Here is a 23,027-nt window from a genome sequence, read left to right as displayed (position 1 = left end):
CCCGCTACCCCACACAATAGAAGAACCCTTTGGGAAGAGAGGAAGAAGTATCCGGTGTTGGATGAGTCCCTGTGCGTCTTGGCACATCGCTGTTACATCACACAGAATCATTTCAAGGGTGGTAGGGTGGATACACTGCTTTCTTGGTTGATAACCCTCCGAGACCAAGAGTGTACCTATCACTAGCATTAGAACTTACATAGGGCTAGAAGTACATACACAGCTTGCCATTCATGAGAAATTTACCTGATTTCACAAGGACCTTTATCAGTGATATGATTGGACCACAGAGGTGGAGGTTGAGGCTTTCCTGGACGGGACAACACTACCTAGTATATAGGATACTGACTTGAAAATACTAGGGGGGCTGATAACTGTAGTGGAGATACAAACTACCATTAAGACACTGGCAAGGAACAAAATCCCAGGCATGGATGGATTGCCTGTTGAATTTTACCAAAAGTATGCATCGGAGATTGTTCATGCTTAGAGGAAGTATACAGAAAGGAAGTAGAGGAGTCCTGCCTGCTACTACCAGGGAAGCTCTCATTCCTAAACCAGAGAAGGGCACTGGTGGGCTTCAATTAATCTCAGCCACTGGCCTGACAGTTTGGACTGGATTTCTCCCATTGGAGCAAGGTCAAGACTATTTGCATATGGCAGGGTTCAAGGTAAGGTGGAATGGTGTGCAAAACAACGATGGATTGGGATGTGGCCCCAGGTATTTACCAGTGACTGAGATTAATTCAAACATTCCATCCATCACCTTTTTGTATACTTTAGTGTCGCCCTAGGTTTGACAGCTATGCCCAAACGTGGGTCTCGTGCACACTATGTCCCTGGCATCAAGCTATACCTGACTTATAATTCCTAACAAGGGCGGAACCTGTCTTTGGTTGCATGTATTCCAGTTCAGGGAGGACCTGGCCTGGAAGTTTGGGTTGGAATGTGTACATTGGATCGGAGTCGAGACTGATTTGCATATGGCAGGTTCCAAGCTGAGGTGGCATGGTGTGCAGAATAACAATGGATTGAGCCAGAGAAATTACCAGTGGCTGAAATGAATTCAGGCGTTCCATCCATCTCTTTCTGTACACTTTTACGATGCTGGAATAGTCACTTGCAGGACTGCACATTACCAGCTATACGCATTGCCTCTTGGGCCTTCCCAACACGCAGGGTGGGTATTTCACAGGTAGGCAATTGGGGGCATGGGCAGAGGCTTGGATCCATGCGTTGAGTTGTTGCCATGACACTTGGAAGTTTTGGGAGTTTGAATGCATAGTCCGAGACGATGGCCTACAGGACTCACAATTCATGGTGCTTGCCGCCCTGCCGCATTCACTGGGGACTCTGAACAGAACACCAAACCACACTGAGCCACAGACCTATGAAACTCTTCAAGTGTTGCCTACGTTGGGTGGGGTGAGGGTTGCTAGTTGATATCCTGGCTGTGCAGATGTTTATGATCAATGTTGATGTCTAGCCTGACGCAATAAACTTACTGGTAGGATGTGCTGGGCAGAGAACTGAGGGATAAGGAATGGGTGAATGTTGGAGCAACCACACAGAGTCTCAAGGAACAATAGGTTCAAATACACACAATTCAGTTTATCTGCACACCAGCTACCACAGGCTTAATGTTATCACTGCAACTGAAGACAGGCAATGCCTGAGGTGTTCTCTGCAGGATGCGGATTCAACCCAGATCCGTGACTGGGGGTGAGTGTCTGAAAAGTTTCAGCGTTCCGTCCATCATCTCCATGTGTTTGCTTTGTTTGCCCTAAGTTGGCAGGGTATGCCCAGACATGGGTCCCTTGCTCACTTTGCCACTAGATTCAAGCTAGCCCTGGCTGATGAGGGGTGTTACCCCAAAACTAGTCCCAGGATGCTTGTTTCCGGTCCAGGGAAGGCATGGCTTGGTAGTTCGGGCTAGACTGTTCCTATGAGGAGCATGGTCAAGACTGATCTGCATATGGCTAGGTCTGGACTGGGGTGGCAAAGTGAGCTAAAGAACGATGATGGATTCAACCCAGATCCGTGGTTGGGGGTGAGTGTCTGAAAAGTTTCAGCTCTCCGTCCATCATCTCCTTGTGTTTGCTTTGGATGCAGAGTTTATCCACATGTTGAGCTGTTGGATGATCACAACCTTCTGGCAGGAGGTAATCTCAGAATAAGAAAAGGCTATGGCAGACTAACTCTGTACACTACGTTTTGGGTGGCGGCATTGTAAATGGAAAATAGACGCATATGGTGAGTGTACCCGGTATCTGTAAATTTCCAAATTAGTTACGGTGCTAAAAGGTATGGGAGAACCACCAGCCTCCCTAGACAGTCGTTACGAAAACAACACAAAGTTAGCATAAAGGTACCCAAGCACACGCAAAAATAAAGTTGTCAAAGTTAATGCTACAAATCAGTATGTAGCACAAAAAGTAAATCTTCGTCTTTTTCTTGTGAATTTCTTCAGTTTAATATTTTCATTTTCTTAGTGATTTCACAGTCTTCACAGTGGTTCCAGAGCCAACATGTGTTTCGTCGCCTTTAATTAAATCACGTCTGGCTCCAAATTACTCTGATTTGGAGCCAGACGTGGATGGGGGCAGCTAAACATTGCACTTACTGATTCTTCTAACCGGAGACGGGGAGAGAACTTTAAAATACTGAGCACAATTGATATGATGAAAGCATAGACCCTGCAGATGCCTGCCCCCCCCCCGTCGCTTGAATGTATGACCTAGAATTATCGTCATACTCCATATGGTGTTTATAAGACAGTGTTCAGCCGTGAACAAGTCGCATGTATGATTTAACTAAAGGCGACGAAACACGTGTTGGCTCAGGAACCACTGTGAAGACTGTGAAATCACTAAGAAAATGAAAATATTAAACTGAAGAAATTCACAAGAAAAAGACGAAGATTTACTTTTTGTGCTACATACTGATTTGTATCATTAACTTTGACAACTTTATTTTTGCGTGTGCTTGGGTACCTTTATGCTAACTCTGTACACTGTTGAGGCATGCATACTGCGCCTCTATGGGCGACCAAGGAAGAGGAAAGTGAGTTCCAATTTTCTGAACTTGGCCTTAGTACTTGTGAAACGAGCAATTGTGATGCATTGGAGGTCTCAAGAGGCCTCCCTCGCACCCCCTGTTGCAGATGCAAGGAAGAAGAAAAAAAAATGGACAACAACAGAGTGTTGCCCTGGAAATGAGAAATGACTAGCGCACACAAGTACTCGGACCTTTGACAGGAAATAGTGGGCACGTTTAATGACAGTCAGCATTTACCACGATGCACACAAGGACCAGTTACAGTGGAATTGCCTGAGGAGGTGCATATTGACACCAGCTACACCCAGCCATGAGCACAGGAATTGTTTGTATTTCTGTTGTGGCTGCGGTACGACTGATGTAAAGCAGTTACAATTCAATGGGTGGTTTGGGGGCGAATCAGGCGAGGAGTGATTGTTTTCTTCTTTTGTTGTTCATTTGTACTTGTACATTTAACACATAAACAGAAGCTTTGTATTCTTACCTTCCCAGAATGCTTGACCTATTAAGTCACAAAGTGCTACCAGCTGGGTAGGTGGCATTGTATTGTATGACACCTGTCTGTAAGTAGGATTACGCAAAATGCAACTTGTTGGAATGTTACAGAAGGATAAAAGCCATGCGAATCTAATAAAAATGTTACAAAATGTATGATTTACATCAAGATAGACAGAACTGGGGGCGTGGCTAGCAGCCGAGCGGAATGGCTGCATTCTGAAGCGGCTCCGCCATCCTCGCCGTTTCTATCCTGCTATCCTGCCTGCTTGCCCCTCGATGTGAGGGGCAAGAACCCGTGGACTCCAGCGACGCTTATTTCTCGGCGCCCCGCATCCAGATCGCGGAGACCTGCGGCAGCGGAGAGGCGCTCCCCGGATCGCGGCCAACGGCAACATTGCCGCCCGCTCCTGAGACCATCTCGGCGGTAGTGAAGGAGCTGCGCGTGGGTGTGCGGGAGCTCCCGGGGGGGACCCCCCGTGACACCAGAGCCTGCCGCAGGCCAGTAGTGCCCCATCTTACCGGAAGGAGGTGAGGCATGCAAATGATTGGTGCACCGTATCCCTCCCCCTTGGTCTGCTAATAAATCGAGGCCCCGGCTTGAGGCCTAGCTGAGGGAGGGACTCTCCGCCATCCCAGAGTGCCATCTTGCTGGGCCAGAGACTGCGTAAACAGCATTGCCGATCCCCAATGGGCCTGGAAGCTTGCCACCGGAGGTGTTGCTGGGGGCGGCGTAGTGGCCCTGGTGAAGGCGATGTGGGCCCACCTGAAGGGCCTGGGGGTAACCCCTTTTTTCTCTGCGCGACCATCTGGACGCCATGTACATCGTGGGAGCGGAGGGGTGAAGCGCCTGTCCGGGAGAGTGGCGCGTGCTCTCCCCTGTATGCCCTCTACTAATTGTGGCCTAGTTTTGAGGCCTGGTGGTGCCGGGGGTCCCCTCGATATCCTGTCTCGCATTGAGGCCTCTGGACCGCCCTTTCCGACTGGTGCACTGCGGGGCTACTAAGGGCCTGCACGACCGTTGATAGCCCACGTTAATTGTGATCCTGAAGCCGGCGGTAGCACGCCCCTACGGGCACACCCAGGGGTAAGCTACTGGTGACTGTCAGGGCCCAACCCATATCTCTGGGGAGTTCGCACCTTCACCTGTGCTTTCCATCGTGCCCTCCCTCCTTCGACTGTTTGACCTCAGGTAGATCCAGAGTCGGACTTCTTTGGATGGCGAAGCGGGAAAACCGACAGGCTGCCAAGGAGGGGCGCAGTGACTCTCCCTTCCCTGGGCAGGCGGCGGCGAGTACCAGCACTGGTTCCACGGAGTCAGGGGTCACACCCACCTGTACTGGAAACCACGCTCGCTGATATCAAACCGCAGGTGGCTCAACTAGACAAATATGTCCAGAACTTATTAAATCGAGTTGAGTTCCTGGCGGAGAGGGCTGAAGACGCTGAAGGACGGGCACGGCGCAATAATGTGCGCAAAGTGGGTGTGGCGGACAACTGGGAAGGAAAGGAGCCTGTCACTCACATGGAAAACTGGCTCAGAGACCTGCTACCTGAGGGGACCCTCTCGCCCCACTTTGTTGTGGAGCGAGCACATAGAGTACCAGCGAGACCCCCCCCTGCAGGCTCGAATCCACAGCCCGCCTTATCCGACTACTTCACTATAGGGACAGGGACTCTATCCTACACGAAACCAGAAAGCTGCAAGATGTCCACATTTACAATCACAAAGTTATGTTTTTCCCGGACTACACCATACAAGTGCAGAGGCAGAGATTCTCATTTATGGCGGTGAAAAAACGTCTTTGGCAAAGCAACTTGAAATACTCGCTGCTTTTTCCGGCGCGCCTGCGGGTGGTCGCCAATGACAAAACACATTTCTTCACCACCTCGGAAGAAGTGGAGGACTGGCTGGACACCTTTGCTGCTGCGGGACCTCGAGATCCCGTCACGACAGCGACATTGCCAAGACCAAGGGCCCTTTTTCGTCGCCGCAGGAGGGAGCGGAGGACCGCAAGGGAGCGGACGCCACCTTCACCAGCCATGGGGCCACACTCTGATCTTATCCTCAGCGGACAGCGGGAAGCTCTTCAGGCGGTAGCGGAAATCAGCGGCTCACTGATGGCAGAGGATGCTTCCAACTCCAGCCAGCATGAACTAACAAGCGATGATAAACGAGTGTATGGCCTGCAGCCTTCACAAGACTCAAATGGACAACCAGATGTCACCCCGCAAACGGCTGATGAACTAATGTAAGCGATGTGGGACTTCGTCGTTGATTGCGCTACAACTTGAGGTACTGTGGTTTGCAGGGGGGGGGAACGCAGTAGTCTACAATGCGGACTCATGTGGTGGTCGGTGTTGGGACTTTCGACGTCCGCACGGGCAGAAGGTATCACTATGGCCTGGGCTGGGAGGGTGGGCTTACATTGAACAGTGTGCTGATGGCATTTGTGCTCCGGTCCACGCCGCTAGATTGGCGTGTGACATTGTGTTATTGTGAACGGTCCTCTTTAACTCCTATACTCCGCCTGCAGATGGGGAGTCTCTGTATAACAAATCACACGCTTTGCAACTTATCGCACTGCGGTTCGCAGCGCACCCCCCCTGATTGTTATCTCTATTTAGAGTTTGGATGATTGCTAGTTGCATTCCACCCTTTTGGCATTCTTAATGATTTTGTTGTTGTGGGTTTCTTTTGAGACATCTCTTGCTATATGTTGCATCATGCAGCGCACCATGCTACGACCTAGAGGCCTAAGGGAGTCGTTCATTACCAGGTTGCTTACACCATATGTGTTTGTTGGGCTGCCATGGGTGCATTTCCTGTCTGCTGTTTGCAAACGATATGGCCTCACTTAAAATAGGCACTTGGAATGTAAGGGGCCTGCACTCTCCATCACGTAGGTATCAGATATAATCATACCTTAAACTACACCACATACAAATAGCTCTCCTCTAGGAGACACATCTCGCTAAGGCAGAACTCCAGCGCCTACATCGTCCCTGGCACGGCCAGCTGTATGCTACGGGGTACTCAGCTTTCGCCCGAGGGGCGCAACCGGGGGCTCCTTTTAAAATAACAGATTCATTGGTGGACACGGAGGGAAGGTATGTTGTGGTTAAAGGCACACTAGATGGCCAGCAGGTTGTCATTGCATCACTCTACGCCCCCAACATGCAGCAGGCTGCCTTCTTGGACGATCTCTCACGCGTCCTGGTGCCATGGCATGACATTCCCATGTTCTTGGGGGGTGATTATAATAGCGTGCTGGACGTCTGACTGGACCGCTCCTTCCCGCCCCTTCCGGGCACGAGCACGCACATTGCCATGAAGGCACTGACCAACTGGGCGACGCAGTGGCGCCTGAGGGTCGTCTGGCGACATCGCAATCCACATGATAGAGTATACCCCTATTACTCAGTTGCTCATGGGCTACATGTGCGGTTAGACTGCTACATGCTCTCAGAAGAGCTGCTTCCCCACGTCTCTGCAGCATACTATCTAGGCAGGACGCACTCAGACCATAACCCGCATGTGATAGAAGTTGCCTGGGAATGGCCCCGGGCGATGATTCCCACCTGGCGGCTGCAGCCGGATGTTCTGTTGGATGCACCTTTTCGCAACCTGTTGGCCACCAATATCACCCAATACTTTTGAGGACAATACGGATACAGCCACAACGCCACAGGTAGAATGGGATGCTTTTAAGGTGGTGATTAGGGGTGACTGCCTCTGCGTGTAGGCAGGAATGAGGAGGCAATTTTAGGGTGAGCTTACACAATTTGAGAACAAACTACTCAGGAGGGAGGGCGAGGCGATAGGGGGCCACACAGCGTCCTTGGCGCGGGATAGGGAGGAGCACTCCAGACTGCTGGAAAGGCTCCGCCATTTAAACTACGCGATGCATTCGGCACGTACCCACCATATGGGGGACATACCTGGCAAACTGCTCTCGTGATTGATCTGCCAAGATGCAGTCACCGCGCCTGTGACGTCTATCAGGACCTCGAGAGGTGTCACTGTACATACACAGAGTTATATACATGGCGCCTTCATGGAACACTATTCCGCAATGTACAAGACTTATTTGCAGGCAACAGACGTAGACATTCAGCACTTTCTCTCTGACCTAACGCTGCCACAACTAGCGCCGAGCCAACAAGAGCAACTAGATGCCCCGATACTACTGGAAGAAATCAGGGATAGTATTTTCTCCCTTTCCAATGGCAAATCTCCAGGCCCAGATGGGCTGCCGGTCGAGTTTTATAAAGCTTATTCAGGCATACTAATTCTGGAATTGCTGCGGGTATACACAGCTGCATTGGACGACTCGACACTCGCGCCTACGCAAAATTTCCATATTAAAACCGAGTAGGGACGCTGATCTCCTTGGCTCCTATCGTCCGCTGGCTCTGTTAAACACAGACTAGAAGATATTCGCCTCCATCCTCACGAAGCGGCTAGCCCCATTTGTGCAGACTCTAATACATCATGATCAAAACGGGTTTGTCCCAACCAGAAGTACCTCTTCTAACATAAGCAGACTGTTCAGAATCCAGAAATCTGTGTCAGGATGCTGGCCACGTTCAGGTTGTTTAGTACTAGATTTAGAAAAGGCCTTCGACTCCTTGGAGTGGCCCTACCTTGCAGCGGTGCTGCGCAAATATGAGCTGGGATAAGGATATCTGCAATTGGTGCGGGTTCGCACTGGTAAGCTCATTTCTGATACAATACGTGTTCGGAGGGGAACAAGGCAGGGGTGCCCACTATCCCCGCTGCTTTTTTCCCTCACTATGTAGCCATTAGCTGCTTTGCTCCGGGAGAGTGGTACAGAATGGGGCATTCTTCTAGGGGATGGGCTACACGCAGTGTCTCTCTATGCAGACGATCTGCTGTTGTATATAAAAGACCTATATGCCATACCTCCAGCAATGTCTACGTTTTGTACATTTGAAGCAGTATTGGGACTCTGGGTCAACTGGGCAAAATCGGGCATCTACTTTTTCCAAAATGACGTGCCAGAGACTGACGTAATCATTAACAGAACTGTATTCACCTGGTATCTGACCACGTTCATATACCTAGGCGTCTACATTTATAGGTCCCCAGCAGACATACTGGACGGCAATCTGGTGCGCGCCATCTCCTCTGTTAAGGCACAGATACAGTTCTGGAAGACCCTCCCACTGCCTGTAATGAGTCTTATTACATTAGTTAAAATGATAGTACTGCCGCGGCTATTGTATTATTTTGCAAACATTCCTGTATATGTTCCAGATCGTATATTTTAGGAACTGGAAGGCTTGATTCGCGGCTTAATATGGAATACGGGGAAGCCCAGAATAGCTCTACAGAAATTTTATGCGCCACCTGAACATGGAGGCTTAGCTGTCCCCCATTTGGAACTTTATTACCTAGCTGCCCAGCTGCAGTGGGTCACAAAGTGGCTAAGTGGCAAGAACCTTGCAGATACAGCGACTGAGTCCCCTCAGTGGGCACAGGCTCAAATCTGTCGCTTGTTTCATCCACTGGCGAAACTTCCTCGCCCAAAGCAGATACATCTTGAGCTGGCTCACAGATGTTTCCAGAGGAGTCTGCAACTTACCAAGGACACGGTCCCTTATGCCCAACGCTGCCTCTCCTTGGGACGCCCAGAGGTGTTGTGACAGATGCAGCACTGGCATGAGGCAGGAGTAGAAACCATGGGAGACCTATACGTAGATGGTACCCTTATACCCTTTGCAACCCTGGCAGCAGACAGTGGTATACCAGTGGGGCAGTTCCTCCTTCACACGGCCATTATACGGATATTGGCGCCGGCATGGGGGTGTCTGACGGTTGAGCCACCACCTCACCAGTTGATATAATACCTACATGTTATGGGGGAGGGGTCACATGTGATCCATTGGCTGGTGCAGGCCTTGCTCATCCATGTGCTGAAACCACCACAGGGTCTCCGAGCACGCTGGGCTGACGATAGAGGCAGACCCTGGACTAATAAGGAATGGCAACGTGTTCTAGCCAGTGCCACACACATACCGCGTAACTCCCGATATAAGCTTATACAAACATATATATTACACAGAGTGTACCTCTCACCGGACAAAATAAACAAATAGTTTAACATTACCACTTCTGATTGTCCAAGATGTCGGCTTGTAGACGCCATCTTCCTGCATATGTTGTGGTCCTGTCCCCTGCTCCTGTCCTACTGGCGCACAGTTGGAAACAATCCCTAGAGATATGGGCCCAGGCGGAGAGTACTGTCCTTCACAGGGAAGAAACAGCGGGGCTGCGCAAATACCCCATAGCACAATCCTGGGATGATATCCTCAAAGCCCTTACACATCCACGTCCTCATGCACCACCGCACGCACCTCCCGAGCAGCAAGCAGGTGACACTGCCTGCAATCCCGCCCAATGAGTCCCTCATGCCGTGAACGGCGGAGTCCTCTACTACAGCTGCCAGGCCAGGGCACGACCTCACATGCCTTGGTGACTTTCCATGGGAATGAACTTAGTCGCACGTTGTCCAGACGTCCACATGACCACGTATAGCATGGAGAACACAGCCCACACTCACTACAAATATTCCAACCTAACTATATCTTCACCTGGATGGCACCTTATATGATGATCTCACATCTCCTTTGGTATTTGATGTGTCACTTTCCCTTTTTTCCTTTTTCATTTCTCCGTTCTTATTTATTTATTTTTATCTTTTTATTTTGTTGTAGTTCATATTTTTCAAATCCTAAAAAGTTGATGTCTAGTAATCCTCGCTGATATGTACACAGATCACCCACGAGACAATGCGAATTGAACCTCAAGATGTGCTCTGAATGCAATAAGTATCTATAAGTTACATGCAGTATCTACACCTATGGTTGGGTAATGCACACACATGATACTCGGGTTCATATGCCAATAGAGATGACACAAATACACGGTTGATGCCTATGATCCTTCATGTATGTATGCCTCTCTGCCACTAGAGATGCATATCTTGCTACGTTTACATGATGGTAACACCCAGATTTATGTGTACGGGCTCATGGCAACGTTTATTTTATCGCAAGATTATTGTATGCAATGATATGTTATAGTTGTATAAGAAAAGACTAAACGCAATAAAGATATTGAAAAAAAAAGAGACAAAAATTAACAAATGAACCAGTGGAAGCTGTCTACCACAATAAAGAAGCTGCAAAACACAACCGCTGGACATTGATTTTGTTTCCACACCAGCCTGAAACACATGGGTATCGTTTAATGATTTCTGCCTTCCGTGTGATACTTCATAGTGGGTGGGATCAGCCTGAGACAGATCGCTGGACCAAGATTTCAGAGCAGTTGACGGCAGTGTTCCAGTGTGGCCAGAATCTTGGGGGCCTTGATCTGCAGCACCCCGGGCTGTAAAACAGGTGAATGCAAGCAAACATCCAAAGCACCAAGAACTTTAAAAGGGTGCCTGTGACGCTGCACAAATATATTCGAGGCATGTGGGCTGCTGAATTCATATCTGTGCATAGATCGCCGCCTAGTGTTGGGTCCGGATGATTGCACATTGTTGTCCTGGAAGAGTCTTCGAAGTATCACGAGATAGGTGGCTCCTCCCCTGGACTACAGTGCGCATGGGCATCCTCTCCATCCTCAGATTGTTTTTTTCCGCCATTGGGTTCGGATGTGCTTATCTTAGCTCAAGTTAGGAAAACTATATTTAGACTTCGTCGGTATCGTTCGCGTTCGGTATCGATAACTTTCTTCTTTCACCTCATCGGATCGAGTTCGGACCGAACTTCAATCGACGATCGAACATGGAATCGAGGACTCCCTTCAAGAGATGTCCTCTATGTCACGCCAAATATCCCCACATCGACGTCCACCCGGTGTGTAACAAATGTTTGTCACCGGATCACGATGAATCCAAGATTCCGGTCAAAGAAGACACTTCGGAATCGACGTGCAGCTCGCTTGGAGGCCAACAAATTGGCGCCTACCCCGGTAAACATATTCGGGACAGAGGATGAAGATGTCGAGAGCGTCGAGGAAGTGGAATCTGATTCTGCTTCGGAACCTGACTCCAACTACGAAGCCGAAGACAAGGGGATATTCCAGGACGAAGAAGTAGTCGATGAGGTAGGAGACGACAATCGGGCCCTCGGGGCCGAAGAAGATAGCTCAGGCGAGGAGCTAGGCCAATCCGTCGATACGGAGGCCCAAGGACAGAATGTCCATATGGCTCGGGTCGCGGGGTCGCCTGCGGGCCTCACCCAAGACCAGTCACTGCGTTCTACAGCCCCGCCTCCGGGCTCGGCTTCGAACATTTCCAACGAGCCGGAACTTTGTAAAACCTCTCGAGTCGATCCCTCAAAATCGAAACTGAAAGCTGCACAGGTGAAACCGAAACAAAAAGTGCAACTCGTCCTCGTCGGATCGAAGACTTCTAACCCTTCACATCCGCAAACACAAAAGAAGGACGTCGGAATCGAACAGCATAAAGGCACTGTCGGTGCCGAGGACACACACACGGTTTTCGGCGCCGAGAAACACAAGAAGGCCCTCGGTCCCCCGACGCCGCAGATGCCTTTAACAACCAAAGTTGGGGCGCGAACGCCTACAGCCCAGATGACCGATCGTGCATCGACTGCAAAGGGTGCCGACGGTGCGAGGATCCCCACTCCACAGGGCGTCGACCCGAAACTTCAAATCGAAAAGCCTAAGTCGGGAAAGGGACCTGGGACGGCCTCCAAGCCGGTCCCCGAAGAGCACATCGGTTCCAGTGCACCATCGCCATCCCTGGTGAAGCAGGTGTCTGAGTCCCTGACGCGCATCAGGGAACGGGACACACCCGACCCGAAACAGGGCCACGAGCCGAAGAAGGTCGCAAAGGCTACATCGACGCCGGCGCCGATCACTTTTGGATTGCCGCCGTCGGGGACACCTAAAATGTTCGCACTCCGGAAGGGCTTCGCACCCGCAAAACCTGCACCTGCAGATCCACCTGTCGACGACTCACAGGAGCGGGTCATCGACCTCGAAACCGGTAAACTGGTGTTTTGGAAGAGAAAAATTGTCCCGGTGAACACTTTGGAGTCCTATAAAATCCCGATCAAGAAGAAAATGGATTCCGGCTCCACTCCACTGCCTGTGGAACCTTATCAAACTTATACTCACCACACACTTGATTTTTCTCCAACACCTTCGGAGACGGATGCAGGTGACACCTATTATGAGGATACCACTTATCCTCTACATCATGACCTGGATGAACCACAGGACCAGGATCAATCATGGGGAGACCCACATGACCCAGGTGACATCCACAATGCTCCTGACACCCCTATCTACAATATAAAACCATCCCCTGCTGAGGACACTGCTGCTTTTAACGCCCTCATTGAACGGGCGGCTGCCAATCACGGGGTTGAACTTCATTCAGACTCTGTTGAAGAGGATTTCTTAGTGGACACGTTCTCCACATCAGAAACAACGGTTAAGACACTATCGATGCTAAAAGGCGTTCTTAAACATGCTAAGGACATCTTTAAGGAGCCAACAAGAACACAAGTGTTAAACCCCAGGATTGAGAAAAAGTATAGACCAGCCCCAGGAGACCCTACGTACATTAAGGGTCAATCGCCATTGGACTCCCTGGTTGTTTCTAACGCCCGCAAAAGAGCGAACTCTCAAACTACAGGTGATGCTCCTCCTCCGGACAAAGAGTCCAAAACTCTGGGAAACGTGTGGCAGCTCAAGCATCAAACATCTGGCGCATTGCCAACACCCAGGCACTTCTAGCCAGGTACAACAGGTCCCACTACGATAACCTGGAACCCCTAATACAACACCTACCAGATGAGTACAAGGAGGGGGCGGAGCTCCTCATTAGAGAGGGGCAACTAGTTACCAATGCGTCCATCTAATGCGCACTGGATGCAGCATACACAGCAGCCAGGGCCATCAACACTAGTGTGATGTTACGACGACATGCATAGTTAAGAATATCGGGCTTTAAACCAGACATTCAAACAAATATCTTGCATCAGCCAGTCAACCCAGACTTCTTATTTGGCCCTGAAGTTGACACTCAAAGATTAAAAAAGACACTGAGACTGCTAAATCTATGGGGGCTCTACAATCCCAGCAGTTTCGTAGTGGCTCCATTCGTCGCCCCAGAAGTTCAGGAGCAGCTAGAGGTCAGGGCTCCCAGCAGCAGTACAATAAAGGAGGGTCCCAAAGTTCTTATTATAAAAACAATAGGGGTGGATACCGTGGCTCCAGCACCAAGGGCAGAGGCAAAGGAAACAACAATACCAGATCCTCTGCCAATAACAAACAGTGACATCTTGTCACTGCCCCCCGTCCACATAACACCGGTCGGGGGGAGATTACAACAGTTCCTGCCAGTCTGGAGTTCCATCACCACAGACAGGTGGGTCTTGGACATTGTCCAGTACGGTTATTGTCTAGAATTAACATCCATTCCACCCAACATACCACCAAGACAACGTCCTATGTCCGCAGAGCACTTGACATTATTGCAGCAGGAAGTACTGAGTATGCTGCAAAAAGGAGCCATAGAGCCCGTGCCTATCCAACAGCACGGTTTAGGGGTGTACTCTCTGTACTTCTTAATCCCCAAAAAAGACGGCTCTCTCAGGCCTATACTGGACCTAAGACCTCTCAACATGTACATTCTGTCGGAACATTTTCATATGATCACCCTCCAGCAGGTTCTGCCGTTACTCAGTCAGGGAGACTTCCTAGCAACACTAGATTTAAAGGATGCGTATTTCCACGTTCCCATACACCCATCCCACAGAAAATATCTCAGGTTCACTATTCAAAATCAACATTATCAGTTCAAGGTACTCCCTTTCGGAGTAACAACAGCTCCCAGGGTCTTTACCAAGTGCCTAGCGACGGTGGCTGCTCACTTGCGAAGACAACATATTCACGTCTTCCCTTACCTGGACGACTGGCTTGTTCAGGCAAAGTCAGCCCAGCAATGCGCCAGCCACATGTCCCACACCATTCACCTTCTTCACAGTCTGGGATTCTCACTAAATTATCCCAAATCACACCTTCAACCAGCCCACGTACAACAGTACCTAGGCGCGACCATAGACACTCTGGCAGCCACAGCTCAGCCAACCTTAGTGAGAATCAACAGCATACAGTTGCTAATAAAAAAGTTCAGACCTCAACACTCCCTTCCAGCGCGAGTGTTCATGCAGTTGATGGGCATGATGGCCTCCTGCATCTTCATAGTCCCGCACGCGAGACTACATATGCTCCCGCTTCAAGAGTGCTTAGCACGTCAATGGAATCGGGCTCAAGGACAGTTAAAAGACCTAGTGTTGGTGAGCGGTCGGGCATACAACTCTCTGCATTGGTGGAATCCACAAAACCTTTGCAAGGGCCGACCGTTCCAAGAGCCTGTTCCTCAAGTAATACTGACGGCGGACGCGTCTCTCCAGGGATGGGGAGCTCATGTACTCAATTATACAGTGCAGGGACTATGGACAACACAGCAGAAAAAGATGCACATCAACATTCTGGAACTGATGGCCATGAAGGCGTTCAAAGTACACTTGTGCAACAAAGTCGTGTTGATCCGGACGGACAACATGACTGCCATGTACTACATTCAGAAGCAGGGAGGAACACACTCTCCGCAGTTGTCTCATCTGGCTCAGAGCATGTGGAAGTGGGCCATTCAAAGGAACATGTTCGTCATGGCGGAGCACCTCCCGGGCAAGGACAACCAGATGGCAGATCTGCTCAGCAGACACAGCCACCAAATGCACGAGTGGGAGCTACATCCATCAGTACTCCAACCGTTCTTCCGAAAGTGGGGTCATCCAGAAATAGACCTATTCGCCACAAAGGAAAACGCAAAATGCCAAAGCTTTGCCGCCAGGTTCCCACATCCACAGTCGCAGGGCAATGCGATATGGATGAACTGGTCAGGCAGATTTGCGTACGCTTTTCCCCCAGCGCCATTAATACAGCTAGTGGCACGCAAACTGAGGCAACACTCAATGACACTCATCCTGGTTGCTCCAACGTGGGCACGCCAACCATGGTACACCACGTTTCTAGAACTTTCCGTGGTGCCACATCAAACGCTGCGACTAACGCCCAAACTTTTAACGCAGAACCATGGCGCAATTCAGCACCCAGATCCGCAACAGCTGCACCTGGCGATCTGGCTCCTGAAGTCTTAGAGTTTGGATACTTAAAACTGCCTCCAGAATGTATGAACATCATCAAAGAGGCCAGGAGACCCAACACCAGAGCTTGCTATGCGGCGAAATGGAAAAGGTTTATCATCTACTGTCAACACAATGACATCAACCCGCTAGATGCATCTACTCAAAATATCATCTGTTACCTGCTACACTTATACCAATGCAGTCTAGCATATAGTTCCATACGCATACATCTCACCGCAATAGCAGCCTATCTTCAAAACAGGCAACACCTCTCATTATTCAGAGTGCCTGCCATCAAAGCATTCTTGGAGGGACTTAAACGAGTAATTCCTCCACGGCACCCACCGGCGTGGAACCTAAATGTGGTCCTCACCAGATTGATGGGTCCACCTTTTGAACCTCTACGTTCATGTGAGATTCAATTCCTCACCTGGAAAGTAGCCTTCCTGGTGGCAATCACTTCGCTGAGACGAGTTAGTGAACTCCAGGCACTAACCATTCAAGAGCCATTCATACAGGTTCATGCGAACAGAGTTGTACTACGTACCAACCCCACCTTCATGCCTAAAGTAATATCACAGTTCCACATGAATCAAACTATTGAACTGCCTGTTTTCTTTCAAAATCCGGAAACTGTCGCAGAAAGAATGCTCCATACACTAGACGTGAAGAGAGCCCTCATGTACTATATAGACAGGACCAAGGATTTTAGGAAAACTAAACAACTATTCGTTGCCTTTTCTCCACAACATAAGGGCAACGCCATTTCCAAAGCAGGGATATCCAGATGGATAGTTAAATGTATTCAAATTTGTTATGAAAAAGCTAAACGCACGTTAACTATTCCTCCGAGAGCCCACTCAACACGAAAGTTAGGGGCGTCCATGGCTTTCCTGGGAAACATTCCATTAGAAGCAATATGTAGAGCAGCCACATGGTCCACTATACATACATTTACCAAACACTACTGTGTAGATGTACACTCAAAACAGCAGGCAGCTGTAGGACAGGCTGTTCTCAAGACTCTTTTTCAGACTGCTGCAGCTGGCACGGGCAGCCGCCGCTAATCGAGGGACTGATATATATTCTATGCACAGATATGAATTCAGCAGCCCACATGCCTCGAACCGAATATGCTACTTACCAGTATGCATCTGTTCTTGGCATGTAGGGCTGCTGACATTCATATCGCCCACCCTCCTCCCCGGCGCCTGTAGCAGCTGCAGCACTCAGAATTACTGTATATCATGGTCATCACTTACTGTATCTACTCCATCACTGCCACAATGGCGAAAAACAATCTGAGGATGGAGAGGATGCCCATGCGCACTGTAGTCCAGGGGAGGAGCCACCTATCTCGTGATACTTCGAAGAATCTTCCAGGACAACAATGTGCAATCATCCGGACCCAACACTAGGCGGCGATCTATGCACAGATATGAATGTCAGCAGCCCTACATGCCAAGAACAGATGCATACTGGTAAGTAGCATATTCGTTTCATCTACTCGTTTGTTATCCGTGCTGGCCACATAAGAAAACAAATTTACTGGAGATGGCAAAAGTACAGTGCCTTGCAAGAGAAGCACTTAAAAAGCAGCATATGCTATAGTACACTAGTGGGGTTTTGGAAGAGAACACCTAAGCAAAGCAAGATTAGTCCGCACAGACCCACATACTGGGTCCACAAGGGGTTCAAAGGCTGGCTCCCACCCCAGACTCGCCCAAGTATATTACCCGATGCATGAACCAGGACCATGAACTGTCAAGAAAATATCAGACTGGACAACCCAGTGCAGTAACCATATAAATAGATTATGATTATGTGAAATACCACAAAAATACTTGCACAGTTGCTCAAAGCTGCACCCATACTGGAAAACCGTGAAGTACAAGATTGGTTGAACCTAATATAAACTTATTTTGACTTGTTCTAATGTTGTCTATCTACTTACTTATATGCTATTGCATGACCTTCTCTGATATGTCTGTAAAATGTATCTTTTGTCCTGAATTTTGATCTTATGTCCTGAACTTTTGTCCTGAATTTTGACCCTTTTGTCCTGGATTTTTACACACTCTGTCCTGAATTTGCACCCATGCCAGTTGGTCACCCTACCAGCGTAGTCACTTTTAACAATCTTGCAAGTATGATAACGTTCATTCAAGAACAGTTCGTTCTTAAAGTCATCATTTTAGTGAATGTCTAATTTACATTAGGTGTCCCTGGCTCCCATAACTGAGTGGTGGTGCCCAACTTAGAGGCAGGTTTGCTTTGGAAAGAGAGAGGGAGAAAAGTGTGTGTCACGTTAAGAAACGTAGAAGGAAAAAACAAGGACCCCCTGAACAGCAAATAGTTCAATTCCTAGGACAGGGTAATAATGGTATGGTGAAATAAATTCCTGGGCAATCCTAATATGATGATTACAAATTATATCTTATTACTTTATAGGGAAACAAGAAAGAAATTCATAAAGCTACTATGCAGTTTCAGAATTTATTTTTTTCTCATTTGTATTGTGAAAAAAAGTTATTTTATATAACACATTACATTCAATTTTGTTTAAAGACAGACGAATCAACAATTATAAAAGCTGATACAGCATAAAATATAATCTGCCACTTTGTATATTTTATGCTGTATCCGCCCACTGCACCCCAGTTAAATATGTTGTTTACTACTCAGCATGTTAATAGGGGGCCCGTTTTCCATGCTTGCCTTTGGACTCCTAGTACACGGGCTACGTCACTGCTGGGCACAGTGGAAGATGACACATACTGTTAACTACAGGAAGTCCGTTTTGATTGAAATGGCAAAGTCCCCAACATTCCCACGTCTCCAGAGATGCACAGACTCCTGCCTTCCGATCCTTCCCACAATTTGAGAGAGCTTAGCGAGCAAAAGTGACAAACCTACTCGCAGAGTAAGCCACGTTTCTAGGCACCATTTTGTATTGGACAGAAGCCCGACTGGCTTATACATTTAGGAGGCATGGGGGACGTGAAAACAACGACGCACTATTGACAGCAAGTCCTCATTGTATAGAAATCGTAAACCCACTGATTTACTCTCAGCACCTAACGAAAAGTAGCACAAGATTCTCAAACTGCTAAAAAGAAGCCCACATCATGCCCTATCCAAAAAGAATAACAGAATTAACGCTGACCTAATAGTAAATGAATCAAACTTTTCAAACCGAAAAAGGTGGTTAACTACACAGAGGAGTAACTGTAAATGATGGTATTTTATCGGAAGAATTGAGTTGTGCTAAGGAAAGGCGTTGAAGTGATAATGGATTCAACATTTGTGTAGTCACTAGTTACCCACTGAAAAATGTAGCTATATGTATATATTTTAATACTTATAAACTAGCTGCTTTTTGTATGCCTTTAAAATCATGTTGATAGCTGGCAAGGAATTATTCTATACTTTAGGTCTGCGATTACCTGCATATTTCTGTAATGTATGTTTTGCTAAATATGTTTTCCTTCTTTTAAGGGACACAAGTTCTACTTTGTAAAGTGGAGAGGATGGCCAGTATCTATGAACACGTGGGAGCCTAGGAAAAACCTGAAATGTCCACTATTGCTTAAAGCGTTTCGAAATGATTTGAAAACTTTCGCATCAACAATGAAGCAAATAAAGGTATTCGTAACAAAAAACAGTGTCATAACCCTAAAGCCAGCTGCTGCAGAATTCGTCATTAAGAAAGCTAAGCAAAGAAAAGCTCTTCGGAGGTGGGAAAAAGAACTAAACCGGAAAAAGAAACAGAGCAGTATGATTTTCGTTGAAAATAATGTGGATCTTGAAGGTCCACCTTTGGACTTCCACTATATTGAAGAATATAAGGCTTCCTACAAAATTAATTTAAATACTGAAGTGCTGGTTGGCTGTGAGTGCTCGAATTGCTTTTCTGGCACGTGCTGCCCAGCTGCAGCTGGAGTTCTTTTTCCTTACAATGAACATCGGCTACTCAAAATTAAACCCGGTTTCCCCATCTTCGAGTGCAACTCAGCCTGTAAATGTGACCTGGATTGTCCTAACAGAGTTGTTCAAAAAGGATCGCCCTACCCCCTTTGCATATTTAGGACTAACAATGGCCGTGGCTGGGGTGTGAAAACCCTACAAAATATTAAACAGCATGTCTTTGTGATGGAATACGTTGGAGAGGTATGGACATATATTTTTCAAAATCAATTTGCCAATATATATGATTAATACAAGTCTGCACAGATCTATTCTTAAATATTTTCCGGAGTTACGTCTGGTAAAGAAAACATATTGTACTGCCATTAGTTTACGTTCTAGTTTACTTCGGTTGAAGGTCGTGACTGCACTCTTAGAAAATTCCATTGATGATTTAGAGTTCGCTTTAGCACCTTAAGAATGGAGCTGTGTAAGGTGGTGCCCAGCAGCATCCAGCTGCTCCACACCGTGTGAGTCTATGGTGGATCTGAACATGGCCACTGTGGTTGAGTAATTGAATCCTATGTCACATAGATTATGCAGTTGGTCATATTGTGGACATTTGTGTCTCTAAAGCATTAAATAATGCCATTTTAACATTTTCCTACCTATCCACTCTGTTTTGGCTTAATTCGAATACATTTGCATTAATTCTGTGGTTGTTGACCCTAGACTATGCCTGTCTGCAACTGTAACCTTCCTTTCAAAGAGTGCCATTTAAACCCTCTTTGCTTTCCGTCTCTTTCCTCGGACACCCAGTTTCTTATTAACTCGGTTGTTCGCTTGGCCCACTGGTGACCCCGATTTATCTTTGTGTTCACAGAGAGTTGGGATGGGTGGATGGTGGTAGATTGTTCCTCAACTAGTTGGGTGTTTTGAAGTGGGTGGTATGTTGATGTTGATTTATATTTCCTGCGTTGCTGCTGTCTCGCACATCTAACTGCGACATAATGGTAACCACAAAACGAAACACACATCATCATTGCATTGTCCTCGGGCCACATGACTCTTCCTACAGCAGCAGCTACTACTTGGTGCTTGTACTAGAAAATCTGCAGGTTGAATAATCAGCACAAGGCGAGACAGCTGGTTGCCTATCTCCGCAGTATTTGTTTTTTTTGTTGCAGATTTATATAGCGCGAACACGACCCAAAGGTATTGGAGCGCTTTACATGAGCACCGGTTACATTACACAAGGACAAATTCATTTTTTTTTTTTTTTTTTTTGGTAGGCACAGGGAGATTAAGTGATCTGCCCAGAATCACAGGATGTGGACGCGACCCTGAGGCTCAAACCTTGGTTTCCCAGCTCCAAAGTTGGGAATCTAGCCGTCAGACCACAACCTCTCCCTGGTCATATAGTGCAGGTCATTCAGAGTTTGCGGGGATAAAGCGCCTGGCCTCAACTGCCTGACCACGTCCTTTTATAAAGCATATGCTCAGATTCTTGCGCCTCACTTGCTGGCAGTGCAAGAAAAGGCTCTTCGAACCGGTAAGTGGCCACCCTCCCCACTTGAAGCTGTCATTGTCACCATATTGAAAACCTCTACGATTCCTATTACCCACCATCGATTAACAATGTTGACAACAAAATCCTTGCAAAATTGATTGCAATTCGCATACTGCCTCTCCTACCGGATATTGTTTGACTGGACCAATCCGGATTCATACCCTGGCATAGCACAGCTCACAATTTGCACACAATGTTCGCACTCATTCATTCTATAGATCCCCAGCTTAGTGCTGCTGCTATCATACTTGATGCTGCAAAGGCATTTGCTTCTTTAGTGTGGCCTTATCTGTTTATTGCTGACTTGGACTGGGTTTAACACCTGTTTTCTTCCTATACATGTTCCCCATATCTAGGTTGCAGATCATTGATGTGATTACCTCCTCCTTCCCCATTACCGGCGGTACAAGACAGGGATGCCCCCTATCGTCAGTCTTTTTTGTCATTGCGATGGAACCCCTGAAAGCCAGGTTAAAGCAGCATCAATCATATATAGGCCTTACCTTTACAGCCAGAAAAACTTGTCTTAATGTATGCAGATGATGTTACACTTTATATCCATGATCCCCAGACAAACATCTCCCCCATGATTCGGAAGATCATTGATTTGGGTGTCTGCAGGTGTTCTCATAAATTGGTCTAAATCAGTGATCTTCCCTCGCACTCCGGGGACTGCAAGTTTTGACTCTGAATACCCTCTACAATGGGCGACTGAGACAGTTCGCTATCTTGGAATATGGATTAGTGCAAATGCAGATGAACTCTGGAACGTGAACTATGGTAGGAATATGACATGGCTAGAGAACCGAATCCTGGCCTGGTCCAGGCTGCCATAATCTTTGGCAGGAAGAATTGCTATTGCTACAATAATTATCCTCCCCAAATTTCTCTGTCAATATTCCAATTACTCTTATGGTACATTTCCTCCGACGACTCCAGACCAATCTCATGGCGATAGCCTTGGCTGGTAGTCAACCACAAGTCACATGGGGAACACTGACCCTTCCCTTCGAAACAGTGGAGAGACTGTGCCCCTGAAACCATTTGTGGTTGTACCCTGCTACATATCAGCCACACACTGGTGTTGAGTCTGATAGTGTAGCTCCTTGCCCACTACGCTGTGCTCTGCATCTACCAGCCCAGCGACCTCATTTAGTGATCTATACTGTGGCCTGCACAGTGTGAGCCTGAGATAGGCTGTGCTTGTGCTCCCGACTTGATTTCCAGTACTCACCAAACACATTGCTTGCTGGGCACCCGAGGCTCCCCACTGCGACTGATGGGGTGTCAGTTAAAAGGTCTGTAGCGCCACACATAATTGAGAAAGGCAATTTCTCCCTGCACAACAAATACTCTTGGGCCCTCACCATACCTCGCTCAATGTTTTCAAATGCTATAGACTCCAGGCTGTGCTTGGGTCCCAAAAACACCAAGCGGAGGGTCCAAGGGAAAGTTTAGAGACCAGCACAGATACTTTCCCTAAGAAACTCAAAAACACACTAACAGCCTCATGCATCAAGCCACAATCCAGTCGGTAAAATACCGATTCGCTAATAGCTCCCGGTATTGAGTTAAAAATACCCAATCCCAATGCATCAACCCAAAAGCAAAAATCGCTATTTAAGGAATCCTTAAATAGCGATTCCTTAAATAGCGATAGCATTTAAGGAATCCCAAATTGAGATTCCTTAATTTAAGGAATCTCAATTTGGGATTCCTTAAATGCAATGCATGAAAGTTAAAAAATCAGCGAATTCGCTAATAGGGGGAGCAA

At 47.7% G+C, this 23,027-nt stretch overlaps 1 protein-coding gene across 11 annotated transcripts in view; it reads left to right on the top strand.

The window, feature by feature from the left end:
- SUV39H2 (SUV39H2 histone lysine methyltransferase) overlaps nucleotides 1-23,027 on the top strand; it is a 320,818-nt gene that overhangs the window by 205,722 nt on the left and 92,069 nt on the right. For all 11 annotated transcript variants that reach the window (XM_085652920.1, XM_085652926.1, XM_085652923.1 and 8 more), the window contains one exon: nucleotides 19,276-19,947. In XM_085652920.1, coding sequence (XP_085509046.1) covers nucleotides 19,276-19,947 — 672 coding nt within the window. The remainder of the gene's footprint in view (nucleotides 1-19,275; nucleotides 19,948-23,027) is intronic.

The sequence above is a fragment of the Triturus cristatus genome, chromosome 4_1 (genome assembly GCF_964204655.1).
Source record: "Triturus cristatus chromosome 4_1, aTriCri1.1, whole genome shotgun sequence".
Taxonomy (NCBI): Eukaryota; Metazoa; Chordata; class Amphibia; order Caudata; family Salamandridae; genus Triturus; species Triturus cristatus.
The sequence above is the reverse complement of the archived record's forward strand: the minus strand, read 5'-3'. Positions and strand labels throughout refer to the sequence as shown.